The sequence below is a fragment of the Magnolia sinica genome, chromosome 2 (assembly GCF_029962835.1).
Source record: "Magnolia sinica isolate HGM2019 chromosome 2, MsV1, whole genome shotgun sequence".
NCBI classification, from domain to species: Eukaryota; Viridiplantae; Streptophyta; class Magnoliopsida; order Magnoliales; family Magnoliaceae; genus Magnolia; species Magnolia sinica.
In genome coordinates this window covers 27548791-27569130 of record NC_080574.1, presented here as the reverse complement: position 1 = coordinate 27569130, position 20340 = coordinate 27548791, and the positions used below count along the sequence as shown (strand labels likewise).

Here is a 20340-nt window from a genome sequence, read left to right as displayed (position 1 = left end):
GCCGCCACTTAATTGGTGCAATGCTACCCATCGGAAAATATTCATTTTCAACCGTTGAAAAAAGTGTTGTATCCCATGGCAATCCAAACAACCCACACCGTGATATCCCATGGGATGAAACAAATCCCCTGATTTCCAAACAGAAAGTCGGACCCATCCTGGGATAGAGGTGTATACTTCTATCCCAAGACAGTCCACTGACGTCCATAAATGCTGTTGCCGGCTCAATTCCATCCGTTGTAATCCACCATAACGCAAATGCCCAAACAGGCCCTAAGCATTCCAAATATGCATTCATTTATAAATTGGAACATGTTTATGGTGGTGTAACGGTCTACTCTTTGGTGAGAAGTTGTATCGGACTGTCTGATGAATTTATGAACCAGATAACCTGAATTTGACTACAAAATTCATATATTTAATTTTCTAAATATATAATTTATATACTTAACAATTTGATATCATTTCTCCCAATAATTCTTTTTAAAAAATGAAATTAAATTCAGGTAGATGGCGTTGCTAATTTGGGGCTGACTTGGAGGACCAATCCATGCCCCAAATCAGCCTCAAATTCATGCAATTTATTGGCATTATTATCCCACTTATGAATTGGTGGACATTTATTGGATAGTGAATCATGAAAAAAACCAAAAGACCCTATTTTAAAAAATAAGCGTCCACAAATTAACAATTAAAACTATTCAAACAATTTGATTTTGGCATTGTGAGTTAGCAACTACAGTTCATAATTTAATTGGTAAATTTTAAGTTAATACATGTCTCATGTACAATTTTTTAAAGGCCCGAATTAGGCGGGACTCGGATTGTGAAGTGTAGCACATGAGTGTCAAAGTTTTTTGGGCCCCGCCGTGATGAATGTGTTATATCCACACCGTCCATCCATTTTGCCAAATAATTTTAGGGCATGAGCCCAAAAATGAGGCAGATCCAAAGCTCAGGTGGACCACACTATAAGAAACAACAATAATTAAACTTCCACCATTAAAAATTTATTGGGGGTTACAAAAGTTTTAGATCAAGCTGACATGTGTGTTTTCCCTTCATCCACGTCAGTGTGACCCAATTAACAAGTTAGATGGAAAATAAACATTACAGCAGACCTGTGTAACAAAACAGTGCAAGTGCACTGTTCAGCGTGCACCGCAAAACACAAAAATAAAATAAAATTTAAGTGCGTGGTCCATTCCGTTTTCGATGCCGAAAATGAAAAAGAAGAGAGGGAAACCGAAAAGAAAAGAGGGAAAGAAGAGAGAGAGAGAGAGAGAGAGAGAGAAGAAGAAGAAGAAGAAGAAGAGAAGAATCCGCAGCTGCGGCCGCAGCCGTAACAGTCCGAGAAGAAGAAGAGGAGGAAGAAGGAAGAGGAGGAGGAGAAGAAAAGAAAGAATTCCTATTTTCTTTTTTTCTTTTTTTCTTTTTCCTATTTTCTTTAGGCCCGTAATAGCCGTTACAGTCACAGAATCGGGGGGGTGCCCGTTTCAACCCTGTATCGCGTAACGGTGTCGGCCGTTACCGTTATGTATCAGCCGATACGGCCAAATCATAACGAATACAGGACACCCTGAAAGAGAGAGAGAAGAAGAAGAAGTTTGAAGAATACATGGTTGTGTTAGGGCTCCCAACCCCACACACTCTTTTATTATAATACTAGAGTTACAATAAGGTACTCCACAGGAGCACCAAACACTATGACATACATACACACGAAGACACATAAAAGGACATATAAAAGTACACCATCTCCCTATAACTCTATATAATACTTTATAGTGCCAAACAAATTTGGTGTGAGCCACCTCCCCATGCCAAAACCAATTTAATCTTATGAAAAATAGAACACGCCGAAATCCTCTCAAAAGCATTCCACTTCCATCTTCTCAAGTAGGCGCCAAGACTGCCAAATCAAAACCCAACAAAGATTGAAAGTCATCAATTTCTTCCCCTTTCAGGTTCCTTCTAATTGCAATCCTCCATAGAAATTTGACCCCAACCTACTAGGCAAAACCAATAAGCATGGAATTCTGCTTCAACAAAATCCAAAACAATCACGGGAATTTTTTAGCAGGTTGTCTGTCTTCAACCCAAGCATCTTTCCCAAAGCAAACTTTATCGCAACAGTTTAACTCAAAACTGATTCCTTCAATCAGCACCACAACACTTTGCACCGAGGCTTTGTTAAGTTAGCCTCCCCATACTCTAGAGCCAAGAGCTCCAGTTAAAGGGTCTAGATCCCAATCCCTGTTTGAAGATCCATGCTTCTTGCTCGCCACTTTTCTCCAGCGGGCTGTAGTCAAATCTCCACCACCATTTGCATAAGAGGTTCAATTCCACTCTCTAATCCAACCGATGCCTAGGCCCCTTCTTTTTAGTCTAAGAAAGTGGAAATAACCATATTGTGAATTAGCATTCACATAGAGGCATAGCACTTTAAATTGTAATTGTATTACTTTCAAGTTGGACAGAAAGAGAAACAAGGAAGGCAACTCCATTTGAGGATACTGCTTGGTACGAATGCTTCAAAACATTATTCCTTGGCATTTCTTCTTTAATTATAACCAATGTTTTAAATATCGACGATATCGACCGATATATCCCACAATATAGCTTGTATCCCACCAATGTGATACGAAATGCACAAGTAGTGCAATATATCCCAAATGTTCGATCTAGTGAGCATTTTCGAATTTCAATCCTTTTATTTTCTGTAAATCATGTTAAATTTATGTCAAATTGTTACAAATCCATGATTTTTCATATTTTGCATGAAAAATCGTGAATTGGGAGCTTCGATTTTGAGATTTGGAGAAGAAGGACCGAGTTGCTGAAAATTAAAATAAAAAATAAAAAATTCCCAATTTCTCGCAAATCGTTTGCATGTCTAAACATCAAATCAAACATGTATGTAACCTAATCTAGTGATTCTTCTTTTGCTTTTGAATGCATCACTTGTGTTCCACATGTCTTCTTACATTTATAAATTATATGAATAGACATTGAATATACTTGCATCGATTCAGTTAGACAACACATAGATTAGGACCCCATACTTAGGACCCCATAAAAAGAAAACCTATTATGTGTACTTATTTTTTGTAATGTTTTGTTTATAAGTGTATTGATGCCTTTTTTAACAATCACCGAAGTTTCATTGAAAAATTCAACCAATTTCCCAGTGTTTCCCCATGTTTCCAATAACATCGATGCATTACACGATATAACCGATATATCCCATGCGATAACCGATACGTATCCGTATCCCAAGAATGCGATATGTAACACGATACCAATATTTCGAACATTGATTATAACTGAGTACATTTCTTCTTTGATTATAAGTTTATAACTGAGCAACCTAAATTCAATTCGCTTGAGCATCCAAATTTCAAACAAAGCCTAATGCTTTTAGCTGAAAAATAATTTACCCAACATTGGGAAATTCCTCACACTAGTTTGCCAAACATTCATTTATACCCTCAATGATTGCAAGTTTTATTTAAATAAACCAAGAAATTGCATGAGCAGTAACAAATCTATCAATAAGAAACAGTATTCAGACAATCCTATAATGCCATAAAAATGGTCAGGATGTCATCCACCACATTAGGCCAAGTTTGTATTTACAATCAAATTGAATTGCAAACATCCATTCAGCCTCATAAAGAGGAAATGACAAAATAATAATAATAATAATAACCAATGCTTGTTCCTTGTATTCCTAGAGAGGAAATAACCCTCAACTTGGAACTTGCATAAATGAGAGAAGAAATGAACTGCATCATTGACTTTTATCTCATTTGCAATTATAACATGCTGCACAATATTTAATGCAGGGGCATTTTCATACCAGGCTTGAGTGGGGTGGCCTATGGGATGCGGGGGCACACTCAGGGCGAGCGGCCCGCGGAACCCACATGATTTGGGGCCCGTGTGAGGCAGGTGGTTCGTGTGGGGTGAAACTCATGGATTTGGGACCTACGAGGGGGCGGAACCCATGGATTTGGGTTTGAGCTCACGAGGAGGTTTCGGCCGAAGACCTAACCCATAGATATGGGGCCTGGGCTATGAGATAAAGGGATTAATTCTCCATGCTCTATCAATTCAAGCTTTTAGAGCAAGTGGTTTAATTGTCCTGCATTAAATTGGTACCAGAGCAGGAGATCTCGTGTTCGAGACTCCTCACCGGAGGTGATTGATGCGGGGGCATTTTCACACCGGGCTTGAGTGGGGTGGCCTGTGGGATGCGGGGGCACACTCGGGGTGGGCGGCCCGCAGAACCCATGTGATTTGGAGTCCATGTGAAGCGGGTTGCTTATGTGAGGCGGAACCCATGGATTTGGGGCCCACAAGGAAAGTTCGGCCAAGGACCTAACCCATGAATGTGGGGCCTGTGTTAGCCATATTTTTTCAGAACAAGCATTATGACCCAGTATCACATTTGTTCCCACCATTATAGTGACACAGCAGCCACCACGGCCGTTGCATAACCATTTTTGAATACCATGGCCCAGGCAGTCAAATTCTTAGGGTCTATCTTCAACAACCAACGGGCCTCAGACTCTATTAGCACTCTATTGGACTATTAATTGCAATTCAGTTCTATAGTGCATCCAAACGCCACTCTAGTTCTTAGTTCTGAAATGGAAATTCCCAAACTATGAAAACAAACAAGGACTAAAAAATAAAGAAAAGAATAATCAATCATAAACCTAAAATATCTAACTGTAAATTACGAAACAACTTGACTAAATGCCCCAATTTTTATTTTGGTCAAATTTCCACCATGAACATGCTCCACCATGCACTACAATAACTGTGCATGGGACACTGTGGAGGACACAGCCCATCCTAGGCTACTATAGTCATACGTGAGACACTGCAAAGGACACTGCCCATTGGGTCCCATGCAAGGTTTAAAGTATCGTCCAAAACCAATACATATCATATTAGGCAACTGCATATTTTCCAGCTAACTGATTATCAATCAAGACCCCAAATCTAGGAATTCCATCTTTGAACAGCGTTCATAATCATTGTATCTTGTACACCTCTTTTGTATTTATACACCATTGATGTAGAGAAAATATAAAAGAAAATTATTCAAAATCATTTTTGTCGCTTATTATTTGTCATGGCATCAGAGCCAATCTTTGATCTGAGCCATTGATCCAGCAATTTTTGACAGTCAGATCTTTCTCCGCCCTCCAGGACATACACTGAATCCCGGGGCAACATCCCTCTGCAAATCTCTCACCACCTACACCAGCTCCCAGTGTATTTTCTTCCCACCATCACCATCATCATCATCATCAGTGGCGGTTCTGTCTCTGTTTCCATCACTGCTCAGACAACCGTGCAACCATCACCACCAATCAAGTGTCGACCTCATCTCCGCCGACGCCTCCACAGACCATTGGCACTCCTGTTGCATCACCCCAATGCTGCCAATCCATCTCTCCTCGGACAACCATGACCACCATCAATGCACCCTCGTCCACCATTACCTATCAACAGCCCTCTTTTCACCACCCACTACCATATCTGTCCGTGGTCAGAACCCCCTTTCTAGCAAAACCTATTGCAGCGCCACTCCGTCATCCTCAGTTCCAGTGACAACACCGCCAGTCAAACCCATCGGCAGCGGCACCTTTGTCATCGCCGGCCCCATTTACAACTTTCAGAACATGCAGAATGCCTCACTGTCATCAGCAATTTTTGACCACAGATCCAGATCCGTCAATCAGGGTGTACTGCACACTGCCCACCGTCATCAGATCTGAACAGATCCGGATCATTCTTGCCGGTGTTCCACAGGTCCCACCTCCTCCACAAATACTGCATCGACCATGAACAACACGGCTGTATCGGCCCGGAACAGCCTGATACAGGGCCGTATCGGTGGCAAACGATGCGATACCCAATATAGCAATTTAAAACCTTGGTCCCATGTCATTATTCTGTCAGTTTGCATGTCATCAATCAGACTGTTTGAGGCCCCGCCGAGTGCAATTTCTAATCTGTCAACAATCCACGGCAAATGCTACAGAACGAACGACGCCCGAGCATCTATCGAAGCGGAAACTTCCGTGAGCACAACTTCAATGCGCACTGTGAGCACCAAGAGTCTCGGCACACATTACCCCCCGCCAGTAGAAGACGGTCAGCGGGTGTCTCCCAGTCACTTCAAAATGCAGATTTTCAAGCGCCCTTTCTGCAATGCGCGTTGAGATCCCCGCCACCGTTATTGGACGCTGGGAGATGTGCGCGCCGAGACTCTGTACACACTACGCGCACACAGTATTGCCCGTATTTCTAAGAGGAAAAAAAAAAAAAGATATTCATGATATAATAAAATCACAGCCATTAAAAAAGAAACCATACAACCGCATGGATAAGAAAAGAAAGAAGAGAAAAAGAAAACCCTAGCTTTTTTACAAACCTGCCATAACGAAATCTGTATACGCATTCTCCTCTTTCAAGTAGGAAAGGACTTCCGGATCGGAGCGTGAATCGTCTCGAAGCCAGTAATAATCGTCGTTCCTAACGTCACCGAACGTCTCCATCACGTGATTCACCTTCTTCGCTACTGGAGCTTTCATGGCTTCTGCTGTTGTTGCTTCTGCAGAGAAGGAGAGCGGGCAGGATCCGTTCCTGGTGTTGTTGTTGTTGCGGGCGTTTGCAGCAGACACGAGAGGGAGAGTAGGATATGGGAAGAGGAGAAGACGACTGGATAAGAGAGGGAAATAAGAAAGTCCGATGAGGCGTACCATTTACAGTACTCTCTTCTTCTTTTTTTCTTGATTCTGATTCTGTGAGCGGGATTTTTTTTCTTGATTCTGATTCTGTGAGCGGGATTTTCGAAGCCGTTGTCGGAGGGTCGAGCGTCACCGCCAAATGGAGGCGCTTGAGAGACGAAGGGTATGTGTTCGTTTTTCCTCAGTCGCGACGCAGCATTCAGGGTGTGTCGCCGCAACCGGGATCCACCTATTGAGCGGTCCGATCATCAGAACCGTTCCATATTGTGTGAGCTATTCTGCACGGGCTATTGTAAGAAACTTGCACTGATTGTATTTTTATGAACATCACAATCTGTAGGTGAATTTTAAAAAATGAAAGGAAATTTTTCAATGGATCCAGTTCGGCTCTAAAAATCAACGGTCAGGATCGTCAATGGAGCATGACAATAGCTTATTTATGGTCGTCAAGAGAATATGGACGGTTCAATCATTGGATCATCTCAGAAAATGGTTCTCTGCGATAGCAGCGATAGACGATGGATCCTGAGTCACGACGGAAGCAAAATAGAGGACTGATATTTTTCATTATCTGTAGGCGATGGATATGGGTTTTGATGTATGGGTTTTATTAGGTCATTTATTCTTTTTTTATTTTTTTATTTTTTTTACGCGTACTGTAGCTAACTCACTGGGGCCACAATCACATGAGTACCTGATAAAAGCTAATTTTTGTTTTCTTTGAATTATTGATGTTTGTGTGACCTTACGAAGAGGTTTGATCATAAATAAACGTATCATTGGACCCTGAAAAGGTTTCAACGGCGGGCATCATCATCATCACCGCTGCTTCTCGTGGTGTGGTCCACTTGAGCCGTGGAACTACCTCATTTTTTACATCCCATCCGAAAATTATCTGAAAAAAATGGATAAACGGTGCAGAGAAAAACCACACATCATAGTGGGTCCAAAAAATTGCATAAACGGTGCGGAGAAAAACCACACATCCTAGTGGGTCCAAAAAATGCATAAGCGCTGCGGAGAAAAACCACATATCATAATGGGTCCCACATAACCCTGGCTGGACAGATTTCTATCCAGTGGGGCAGTGGGCAATGCACATGAATCCGGATCATGATTGGTAATGTGGCCATTCCAATTGAAATAAATAAGAATTCTCTATTCGTGACAAGCTAGTTTCCTATTCACATGACATATATGCCAGATCCAATCTGCCGGTGAATTTTATTTTGTTGGTAATGCCACTTTACTTTCAACGACTTTTTTCCACACGCACACACCCATGCACACTTACGGTGTAATGGGATTTCGCCACTTATGGGTACTCGAACCCTTGACTTGGTGTTGAAACTCTTATGAGTCCACCGCTGGGGCAAGAGTAAGGACCCACTTTTCGGTGCCTTAACATCATCTAATAAAAAATTGTCATTAAGTGAGACTATATATTTGGCACAGATGTAAGACGTACTCACACCAGAAGAGATCTTTGTTCGATTTTCTTTCGACATTACACATTTTATTATTAATGTGATAGCATAGAACCTTTAGTATGCATTTAGTAGATGAATCATCGCATGTCATGTGGCCATAATCAACATGTCCATTTATGAGGCAACGTACCTCCCACGTGTATAGAAAACCAACTGAGAGAAGGGATCTATCATGAATATGGTGATAATAATCCCGGTGAGGCCGTCTCCCACAATCCTTTCAAAATGGGAGATCTTCCCAGAGATGTTTGGAGAGACAGCAACAATCGAGAAGGTTTTGAGCATTAAGAGATCAGACGTGACCTATGTCCTAGACAATTTGGATGCAGTTTGAACCTAAGCTGAGACAATATATATATATATATATATATTCATCGGCTAATCGCAAACCATCCATTGATTGGAAGTCCAATGATAAAGTATCAAACAAATCCAGTTGGCCTAGCGATACGGAAATCGAAAGAGACAGATAAATCACCCTGATACCTCAAGGGTTGAACTTCGATTGGGATCAAGAGTTTGGGAGATCAGGATTGTCATGGATCTTGTCCATCTATCTTTTCCAACATTCTAAATCATCCCACAGTGAATGGTTGAGTGCCTGGGATTGATTCAGATCCAACTCTTGACCCGATTGTCTTGATTAGAGGAATCTTAACAAATCCGGTCCTAGTCTCTAATAAACCACGATAGATCGACTACAAGAAAGAAGATATAAGAAGCTCACGAGTCCGAATCCGATTGGAGTCCTTTTCCCAAAGTTCCAGAGTAATTAAGTGGATTCTCATATCTAGAACTACGATGTGAGCGTGAAGGATTCAGAATCAACAAGAAAGCCCAAAGAGGGGTATCGACATCCATACGCTCACTTATGAACTTTACAACCTGTCACCATCCTGGTCATTCTCAAAATGAGGTATCAACATCAATTGCCAAAGTGCCCGAAATCATTCAACGATCGCTAGTGCATCCTCGTGATCGTTGATTACTTTCACTAAATGGGTGAGAGCAACTTCTCCAAAAAGCAACGTCACCAGCCATCATGGAATCCTACAAGTCATCACCATGAAAATAATGGGACACCCTTCATACACCAAAAGTCAAAGGACTTCTTCAAAGAAAAGTGGCCAAGGGCTTACTACAATCGACTAGATGAAACAGATAAAAGTACATACAAGTGACGTGTCCTCTTTAAGTAGCCAAAGGAGAATTGTGAGAAGCTCCGGAATAGGAGGGCATGACAGCAAAAAAGAGTCCAACCCCCTCCCCTGCCCAATCTTGGGGGCAAGTTCAAACACATTTTGAATAATGTACAAATAGTCAAAGAATTTCTTTCAAGAGCTACTTCTTGCCTTACCAATTTGAAGGGTAAAGACTTTTCCAAGCTAGACAATGCCGACCACATCAAAGTTCATCACAAGTGGCGGATACAATAGCGAAAGCAGCATGAGGTTAGAGTTCAAAGTGAGATATTTCATAATCCCCTAAACATCCCCAGGATACAAAAAGCAAAAAAATAATAACAATAATAATATATATATATATATATATATATATATATATATATATATATATATATATATATATAATAATATATATATATATATATATATATATAGCCCAAGCTAATGATTTTTATTTTTTAGAAATTGACAAGGATTTAACAAATCAATAAATCAACCCTCATACATGTTTGATTTCATATTTAGAGTGCAACATTGCAAGCAATTTGGGAGAATTGGGAAAATTTTATTTCCTCAAATCGGACTACCGACATTCAAAATTTGAAATTAGAGTGTATGTGATGATTGTTTAAATACTCCTAAATACTATGAAAATAGTCTTAATAGATAGCTGGTTAAAGGAAGTTTTCGAAAAAAAAATAAAAATGGAAAACATGAAGAACCAGTGGATATCGAAATCAAAACTCCAACTTCATGATTTTTCATACAAAACATGAAGAACCAATGGCTTTGTAACTATTTAACACTGATTTAACATATTTTCAAAAGAAAAAAAAAAGATAGAAAATTGAAAATGCTTACCAAATTGAACATATGGGATATATCGGCACTATATGTGCGTTTCGTATCACACATGTGGGATATATCAGCCGATAACGTTGATATTTAAAACACTGGCTATAGTACAACCTACCATCCTCAGTTAGATGAGCATACCGAAATATTGAATGGATCTGTTGAACTATATGTCCAATGTTTTGCCGGTATTCTCCCACACCATTTGGTTCGATAGCTTCCTTGGGTAGAGTACTAATACAACACATTCTTCCACAACTCTACTAAAATGTCACCATTTAGGTAGTATATGGACGTCCTCCACGCATTGAAACTTATGCATCGGGCTTCACAAATGTGCATACCGTAGGCTCTGGCTTATGTGATCGTGATCATATACTACGAGTACTCGATAATCTATTATTAGTTCAAAATTGCATGAAGATATATGCAGATCACCCGCGCACAAAGCGTAGTTTCGATATTAGTGATTAGGTATTTCCCTGTCTCCAACACTATTGACAACGCTCTGTGGAAGATTGCAGACCACATAAATTATCTCATCGGTTCTATGGCCCTGTTAAGATTGTAGCATGTGTAGAATTGGTTGTTTATAAACTCACACTGTTACCACACTCTAAGATTCATCCAGTGTTTCATGTGTTGGTCCTAAAAAAGAAATTGGGAACTAACGATCCTTCTCTAACTATACTCCCTCCAATTTTTTATTTTTTAAAAAATTTATTTATCTTGGTGCTATTATGTGGACCCCTTATAAGTCACTTGATCGAGGAATCTTCAGGTATAAGAATCAAGCCATTACCAAGTTCCATGTGCAATGGGAATGTTTACGAGAGAAGATGCCACGTGGGAGAAGTACAACAGCTTTGTTGCTCATCTTTCAACTTTTGCAACTTGAGTACAAGTTGCCCTTCAAGGGCGTGTATTGTTAGGATGCCCAATGCCAAGGGTTAAGATTTTCTTAGTTATTATTAATTATCGCTACATATGGAGAGATTCCTTAAATAGAGACCAAGCTATATTGAAATAGTTGTTGGATAAAAGTTCTATATAAATCAGTATTGCTTTAAATAGAGTCCAGGCTATTAAAATTATTAGAGAAGAAATCTATTTATATTTGCATTTGTTTGATTGGGAAGTAAGAAGGACAATCACTTTTGTTTATTGCGAACATAGTTAGATAGTAGATAATACGTACGCATAATTAGCTAGTAGATAAAAATTAACTTCGGTACTGTACAAACTTTGGGCTGGAGTGTTGTATAATGCCTCATTGCATTTTGCAGCATATTCTCTCAACATGAATACGAAGGTAATTGCTATTGGTCATTTCCACTCCATTGAACTAGCTATCATAGGGGAAATTCAATTGTGCATCCAAACGCTACCTAATGCACTATCAAAATGGATTTCAATAATTTGTTCAATGGAGTGGAAATGACCAAACTGTAGTTATGTTCCCTTCAAATCAACTTGAAAAAGCCGTGTAATTGCAGTTTGGAGGGGAGTCTCTCAGTGTGCAGGGCATGGTAATCACGAATTGGTTGTTTTCACCTTATCGAATAATTATTGCAATTTGATTCAATGCTCAGTATGCTTCAAAACAAGGCTTGAAATCATTTGCAACACTTGAAAAGTGTTTGGATGGACTCCAAATCAACATCTAAACGTGGGGTCCTTGCTCTTACTCCAGTGGTAGACTCCCAAGAGTTTCAACACCTGGTTGAGGGTTCGAGCACCCATAGGTGGTGAAATCCCACTACAGTGTGAGTGTGTGGTGGCGTGTGTAAAAAATAAAAATAACACATATAAACTTACATTTGGTGGGAACAGAAGCATGTCCTACCTGTGCACCAGTGGTGGAACAGAACTACCATAGGTAGGATACCGTGTCACCCCAAATCAACTTCTGTTATTTGTAGAAACATCTGCTATTGTAGATTGGCCTAGAATAAAACGTGTTTGCCACAGTTTACTAAATTGTGTCAGCCCATCCACCATATGCGTGGTGTACCAATAAAGATCATCCAAATTGTAAGCACATTGTCTATGGAGTAGAGTTCAGAAAATCACACTTATTGGACAATCACAGCCATCTGTTTTTCTCTCAAATACTGACCGCTGGACATTTCCTTTTCGGCAGTCCATCTTTCAAAACAAAAAAAGAGGAAGAAAAAAAATAAAATAAAAAATCAGCAGTTCGTCTTTCAAAAGAAAAAGAAAAAGAAAAAAAATCAGCAGTCCATTTGATCGCCACCAACATGACAGTTGGAATTGTCCAATCAGGGTAGTTTTCCTGCTACTCTCCATCACGATGTGTGGGTTCCTATTGCTGTGTGAAAATGTAGATTAAAAGGAATAACATGCACATTTTCTCAACCCCTCTGTTTACGAAAAAGGAGAAAAAGAATAAGAATACTGTGGAAAGTCTTCCTCTCTTACCTCTTTTCTAAGACTGCCTTTGCAACAAAGCTTCTACATCATGCTTTCATTTAATTATTTTTTCTTTGTTTCTCTGTTTGGATAGAGAATTGAGATGTTAGGTTGATGTGCAGTTGGGGCCGACTGTGCCATTACTGAATGGAAGGTCTAAATGAATTTTCCTTTTTCAGCTCACTCCTGGTCGATACTAGTTAGAAACAAATATGAAGAGAAATATATTCGGAATAATACCCCAACCTTTCAATTTAGGCTGAATTTGAATGCAGGGATGAGTTGAATTGTGAGCCTCTCTTTTTAATCAAGAAGAAACGACATAAACCGATAATGTTGCTTGTATACCATTATGTCACAAGTCTCAACGCCAGCTTGAAATGAGCCTGCAATTTGGAGTCAGTTCCTCAATTTGAATGCTAAAGAAGGTACATGCGAATGGGCCCTTTCTACATTTTTTAGATTAATATTTACTGGAATTCAATCAAATTGCGCATCCAAACACAACATGCCAGTCTATTTTCTTCCTATATTCTTCTTCTTAGCTGCATCAAGGTAACTCAAATGGCCCTAGGCGTGTTCTCTTGTGTAACACCTCCATAGTGTCTAGCATTTTCACGAGTTATTTTTGGAAAAGTCAACTCAGCCACTGAAAATTTGCCATGGACGATGCACAGGCATGGATTTTGTTTGTTATTACTATTTTTTTCCCTTTCTCATTTTGGAACACCCATCATAGATATTCTCAAGAACCAAGTACAAACTGAGCTATTTTAAGATGTAGATCTTGTCACAGTATTCTGGAGCTGGATAAATCGATAAATATTATTATGGTCTTGAACCCCTTGAATCAATTTGACACTTATCCAAGATAACAAGGAGGTCCTGTTTTCAATTTTGGTCCATCTGCCAAAGAAGGATAAAGCAAACAAACAGTATTCTTGTCTAATATCAATTGCGAAGACATGAGTCAGCTGCCAGGTAGTTGCATCGACCCACATTCTGAGAGGACTCCTTACCTGCTGGTCCTACTCAGAGCCGCCCGGCAGCCGGGACCATGTCCAACGCCTTCAGCACAAAAGCATATGTGAAGGCATCTTCCTGTAGCTTCTCAAATCTGCATCAAACCTAATACAGAATCAAATAAAGAAGAAAGGAAGAGTTCATGCCACATAAACATAATGGCAAAACATTAGTCATGAGATCTCCCACTCAAGAAAAGCCTAAAGATAAATCCTCTTAAATTAAAAAGACAGTCTCCATTGCAACTCTGGATGCAGTCTCTGTATAAATACTGGGCTGACAGAAAAATAGCTTGTGGATTTCCCAATGGTCTGAAAGTTCAGTTTCAACAGCAATAGCCTCAAAATTGTATTCGGGGAGCCTCTCCTGCCTCATCATCTTGTGATGTAATTCTATGAACTTTAGTTTAAAAAGCTCTGGTGGCATTTAGGAACCTGGAATGTAACACACGGAGTTGATTTCTGAAACTAAATATGCTGGAAGGGTGAAGTTGTTTTGAAATGGATGGATTTTTATTTTTATTTTCCATTTTTGTACCCTCACAATAATAGTTCGTTCTCACTTTTAGTATTCTGCTTGAAACAATCAAATCATTTGGGCAGAAAAAGCATTCCACCCACCCAATTTCAAGGGGTACTTCCAAACCCGCCAGTAGTTTCTACAAATGTCCAAAATTTCCTAAGCACTCTGAAACTGAGCTTATTGAAAGAAGGATCGGTTGTTAGTTTTGCGAGTTTGGTGCAACCTGAGTCTATGAAAACTAGCTGATTTCACCCAGAAAGGGATAAGCCAAGCACTGGCTTGACTGTTTTGTTTTTTGTTTTTTTTTCCCCCTTCACTGGAGTTTGGAATGGCATCCCAAGCTCAGTCAAATAAAGTAACATTGCCTAGTTCCAATCTAATCAACAAGTTTTTGAAGAGTGGATTTGACTTTACGAATCGAATCAATGCTCATTCTGGTTTTCCCTAGGTAACGTGGAGAAAATCCGATTTAGGAAGGATATGTGGTTGGGCAAAACTCCCCTTTAGAATGTATTTCCAAGACTCGTTCATCTAGCAGCAAATATTGAAATCCCAGTATCAAGATGCTATTTGGTGAGCAGTAGTGTGGCTGCGCGGTTGCCCCCTTGCGGAAGGAACCTATCTGACGACGAAATCCAAGACCTTGCCATGCTCCTAGAAAATATTCAGTTTGAGGTCCCATCAGAAGAGAGACGCCGGGTTGTGTGGTGCAAGGAGAAGTCAAGAAGTTTTTTGCAGTTAACTCTTTTTACAAGTTGCTTTTCCATCCTCAAGAGGGTAGTGAGCACGTGGAAACCTCTTTCGTGTGTAAATATAGGGCACCTCGTGGCAACTTTCGCGTGGTTAGCATGGAAGATGCGGGTGCTGGCAGCTGACTACCTCCAAAAAAGGGCAAAGATAATTCTGGATGTATGTATTATATGCATGGGGGATTCGGTGAATCATTTGTTCATTCATCATCTGTTTGCTCAAGCAGTTTGGTCAAGTTTTCTCAAAGCCTTTAGTATTTTGTAGGTGATGTCGGATGCTATGGAGGTGTTGTTTTTATCTTTGCACAGGGTGAGACTTGGGAAGCAAGAGCAGGTGGCGTGGAGGTTATCATTGTTGGTTGGCCTATATGGATGATTTGTGGGGAAAGGAAAGGGGGATGTCTCAACAATCTGAGTTCCTGTCTCAAGTAGTTTGTAGGCCAAAGCTTTGTTTGGCAGGTTGGGTCTCTTGTATAGATGCCTTAAAAGATTGTAATTTTTCTTTTCTTTGAATGGGTTGTTAGCTTTTGCACCATCTCGCTTTGAATAATATATTACCTCCCTGACTTTGAGAAGTGCCCAGCACCAAGTTCGCACTTAAACAACAAGATGTTGTCATCAGTCTTCATCTCCCTCAACTTCGCCACGAACTTTGCAGGTTCAGAATATAAAACACGGGGGTCTGTTGCAAGACAAGCAAGTTCAAATGAAATGTTTGAGAAATAAAGGAACTCTTGTCACTGACAGAAATATACGACATACCATTTAAACCAGCTGTAACCAGAATATTCTGATAATTTTGCGGTTTAATCTGTAAAACAAAAAAATGGAACAATAATCCATTAATCATAATTGGAAGAAAATGGCTAAAGGTTGCACTTTTTGTTTGATAAGAATCTGCAACAGTCCAGAAAGCTAGCAAAACTCGGTCATTACTGAAAGAGCAGAAACCAAGTTTTCAAATTTTCAGTATCACGTCATCATCAATGGAGCTGATATCATATCGTTATGCCAGCCAAAATCCTGAGGCTGATAGAGCTTGCACCAGTTTGCATTTTAAACTTTGTAACTTATTGTGAGCCAAGACCTAGGGAGCATAATTGTGGGAGGTTGAATAAGGAAAATAAAAATAAAAAATCAGAGAAATCGCAGACAGAAAAAAAAGAAGGCGTCCTCACAGGCAGAAAGCACGATAAGTTTTAGCATTGACATTTACACCTCTCAAGCTAAGTAAAAGAAACAATATAGATTCTTGCACTCACATTATCGACAGGAGAATAGGATTTCATATAGAAATAGAACTCCTCCTTTCGAGGGTCGCCCCATTCCTGCACAAAACACCACATAGAAATTAGCCAAAAATCCAACACATCAAGTGATACAAACTTGAACCTCTAAGAATCTCATTCCAAATCATAATACCACAGAAAGGTCTCATTTAGAAGCAGACAACATCAGGCCTATCCACATTATAAGCAGGGTCTAAAAACATGACTGAGTAGGTTAGTAAGTTGCAACTTGACTTGACCAAGACTGAGGTTAAGTGGTATCTCAGTTCTTAAATCCCAAATGACGATCAATTACTTGAACATCAAAATAATCAGGCGATGGCATAAGCTTTTAGAATTTTGACAAGCCATGTGATGCATTCAAGACATCCAACCTGTCCAACAGACACGTACAGTGTTGTTGGGGCATATGCGATTTCATGAGGGGGTAACAGTGTTGTTGGGGCATATGCGATTTAATGAGATCTGTGTGTGTGTGTGTGTGTGTGTGTGTGTGTGTGTGTGTGTGTGTGAAGTCTAACAACTACTCTAATGTGAATAGTCTAATGCTTGGGAGCATTCATTTGAGTAATTTTTAACTAAATTCATATGAGTATATGCAATTATGCATTCATATTTTCACATCATTTTCATTTGAGTAATTTCATGGATGTAACAAATATCATAAAACTTCAATGAAGTTAGTGATAAAACTATTAGAAAACAATTCCCTACACTCATAGCATTTTTTCATAAATTTTCAGATTTTTTTTTTTCATTTTTCCTTGAATTTTCTGATTACTTTTTTTTCAAAAACAATTTGGGGGATGTGCAATCGCATATGCAATTATCCAGTTGCATATGAGCACAGCCCCCTGTTGTCACACGCAATTGCTTATGCCATTTGACAACATCGGACATGTAACCTCAAGTTAACCCCCAGCACCCAAAAATCAGGTGGGCCACACCACAGGGAACAAGTTGAGGGTGGAGGCCTACCATTGATTTTAATATGGGGCCCGCCCTGTAGTGTATATGCAATCCAGGCCATTCAGAGTCTCAGACACAACATCTGGCCTGGATAAAGGGTTGGGCCACAACTCAGGCTGTTTTGCAACTCATGCGGGCTCTGGTTCAAATCAAGGATGGGCATTCCCTTCCCATCTTGTTCCCTGTGCTGTGGCTCACTGAAGTGTTGGATTGGCTGCTTTTATATGTAACATGAACCCACACATCGGATGGACAGGTTAGATGTCCTGCATCCATCACGTGGGCCGCACATTTACCCTGTACCACTGAAGCACACCTCTAAATATCTACAGGTAATTTAGGAAGAGACAGACCTCCCATTCTGAAGTTGTCAACGGGATACTTGGATCAAGCATCGTAGTGACTACATCTACAAATGGAACTCCAGCCACTGCTGCCTTGAACAAATCTGGCCGCATGTTAAGAACAGCACCAATAAGCAGACCACCCGCACTCCTTCCCTCAATGCATAGCTTTTCTTTTGAACAATACTTGTTCTCTATTAAATACTCTGCACACGCAATAAAATCTGTAAAGGTGTTCCTTTTCTTTAACAACTTCCCATTTTCATACCACTTCCTCCCCATTTCACCTCCTCCACGAACATGAGCAATTGCATAAATAAAGCCACGGTCTATTAAAGACAACGTTGTTTTGCTGAAACTGGGATCTATGCATACCTGTCAGCAGAAGAAATCACATAGCATAAACAAAGTAACAAGCACAGGTAAAACACAAGCAGGAGTAATTTTTTGGAAATCTGATTGACCATGAAACAAACTAAGCAACAAGAAAAATGAGATTGATCATCTGCCAAGTTAAGAGGCCAATTAATAGTTATTCTAATTTTAATTCACAAATAGAGGAAAACACATAAAAGAAGATGTTGCAGTACTTCATCGAGAAAACATTCGCATAGATTTCGGGCATGCCTCCATAGAAAGTTTTAGTATAGATCTGCAAAGGAATCTGGTTTAGGCAGGCAGCCTGGCAAATTTCCACAAAATGCATATATGCAAAAGATTCTTATACTAAAGTTTTGTACTCAGGGACCCTACATCATTTTAAAGGCTTCTTAAGTGTTTAGCAAAACATTTAGGGCCTGGTTGGGAGGATCTCGCAGAATCGGGATTAAGCCTTAATCATGATTTTAGCAGGCCTGATGCCCCCATCAGATTCTTACCTGCAGACAGGTGCTTTTCTCCACTTAGTTGCAAGGTTTTTTTTTTTTTTTTTTTTTTTTTAAATCTTTATTATTATTATTATTATTATTATTATTATTTTTACTTCACATAATTCTGTTGCTGACCCCAATTAGTTGGGAGAAGATTTAGATGATGATGAACTTAGCATAATTCTGGTAACATGGGGAAAGCGCCATTTTTGTGGGAAGGAATCCAACATACAGGGTATGGAGCCCATGCATGGTTACCTTGAGTGTGAGTCATGCCAGAACATGGAGGAGGAACAAGTTATGTGGCACACAACTTCATATACAGTATGCTAGTCGTAGGATCATGTGGGTCACTCCAATACATAGTACTACTACTACTAAGTATACATAATATGGTTATATATCCAAAAATGATATTGGAATTTATATATGAAACGATGAATTGTATCATTATAAATCTTGCATGCCTGGTGTTTTATTATCTATGCCTGAAATTAAATGAATCCAAGAATAAATCTCTACAAAATAGCAATGCAGATCATAAATGGCCCATAATCTGGATCATGAGGTCCAAAATGGGAAACTTAGGTGGGTTGGAGACTTAGGTAATATTGGCCCTTTTTTGCAACAACAACAACAAAAAAAAAAAGGGATTATGGCCTAATCCTAACATTGCAAGGTCCCCTGCCCAAATGGATCCTTGGAACAAATATTAATTTTCTTTACAAAATGGTTAGCATCTAAGGTAGCAATTTGGTGTACACAAAGCAAACCTAGTATGCTTGGTGTTTCAAGCAGCGCACAACACACAACCAATGAAGCAAGCAGGAGTCTTCCTGCCTTTTTGACCCCAAAAAAAATAATAATAATAATTGCTTGAGATAAGAATGGGAAGGTCTCACTTTTATCTAAACTAAGTTTTGACGTGAGCATATCAACTAGGCCCAACACCCACAGGCCAGGGCCAGGACCCACAGTTCCCCCATCAAGCACAACTGTGTACAGTACGATGCCCAAGCCTCCCAATTAAGCAGCATAATCCAATCAGCCAGGCATGCAAAACCCGTGGACTCCTTTAGAATCCCATTAGATCTTTTTATTTATTATCTTTCTTTATTTTTGTAATAAATCCTTAGTTGTCAATGATACTTAGAAAGGAGATTTTATGCAAATAAATGGAGACTTGTACACCCAAGAAGTCTATTTAAGAGCCTCACATAAGTATTCTCAAGACACATTCGCATTCAGTAAAAGTCTAGATTTATTCTAGACTTTGGTTTCGATTCTCATGCTAAGCTTAGCTTGGATGTGCCCACATTCAGTGGATATTTCCCATTAACCAGCTGCATCAGATTGGATATCAGAACAAGTTCGAACGGTTGGATTGAAGTTCTGGATCAACAACCGCCAAATGTCAAACTAACTAGGGGAGAGATTCTGCCGATATTTCGACAGACATCTACCCTCTGAAACCAATCCTAGTCCTTTCCCCATCCAGCCCTAGTCAAACCCTCTACTTCTGCACTGGTTAAACCTCATATACAACCCCCCTGAACTCCTAATTTCATCACCCCTATAACCCTTCAGATCTAGCCCCTGTTCCAGCCCATTAACAATCCAAATCCAACCCTAGCCAACCCAGTCCTTGAACTAGTCCAAGACACACCATTTGAATAGCCATCATTCCCCAACTTTGTTCCAGTTGATAGCTCCATAGCAGGCATTTATCAAGCCCAAACAGTCCTCTATTCTAAGTTAGAAACTACCCTATATTTTGTCCATTGACAGCCAATAATCGGCCTAGATATTGTGTCCATTACTTTGCTGATGTTGCTTCCCTGAT

General features: G+C 39.8%; 2 protein-coding genes across 4 annotated transcripts in view; both read right to left on the bottom strand.

Annotated features, from left to right (window-relative positions):
- The window catches only part of LOC131236805 (uncharacterized), a 52223-nt gene extending 45389 nt beyond the window's left edge, over positions 1-6834 (bottom strand). For both annotated transcript variants that reach the window (XR_009166884.1, XM_058234258.1), the window contains exon 1: positions 6455-6834. Coding sequence is in view for 1 of the 2 variants with exons in the window: in XM_058234258.1 (XP_058090241.1) it covers positions 6455-6785 (331 nt within the window). In the remaining variant the exon portion in view is untranslated. The remainder of the gene's footprint in view (positions 1-6454) is intronic.
- A 6705-nt stretch (positions 6835-13539) lies between these two features.
- Positions 13540-20340, bottom strand: part of LOC131236807 (uncharacterized) — a 49474-nt gene continuing 42673 nt past the window's right edge. Inside the window, exons 7-11 of one of the 2 annotated variants that reach the window (XM_058234262.1) lie at positions 17638-18003; positions 16289-16354; positions 15789-15837; positions 15585-15708; positions 13540-13860 (exon numbers count right to left, since the gene is read on the bottom strand). In XM_058234262.1, the coding sequence (XP_058090245.1) occupies positions 13803-13860; positions 15585-15708; positions 15789-15837; positions 16289-16354; positions 17638-18003 (663 nt within the window). In that variant the 3' untranslated portion in view covers positions 13540-13802. The remainder of the gene's footprint in view (positions 13861-15584; positions 15709-15788; positions 15838-16288; positions 16355-17637; positions 18004-20340) is intronic. The other variant, XM_058234261.1, reaches the window with a different exon arrangement.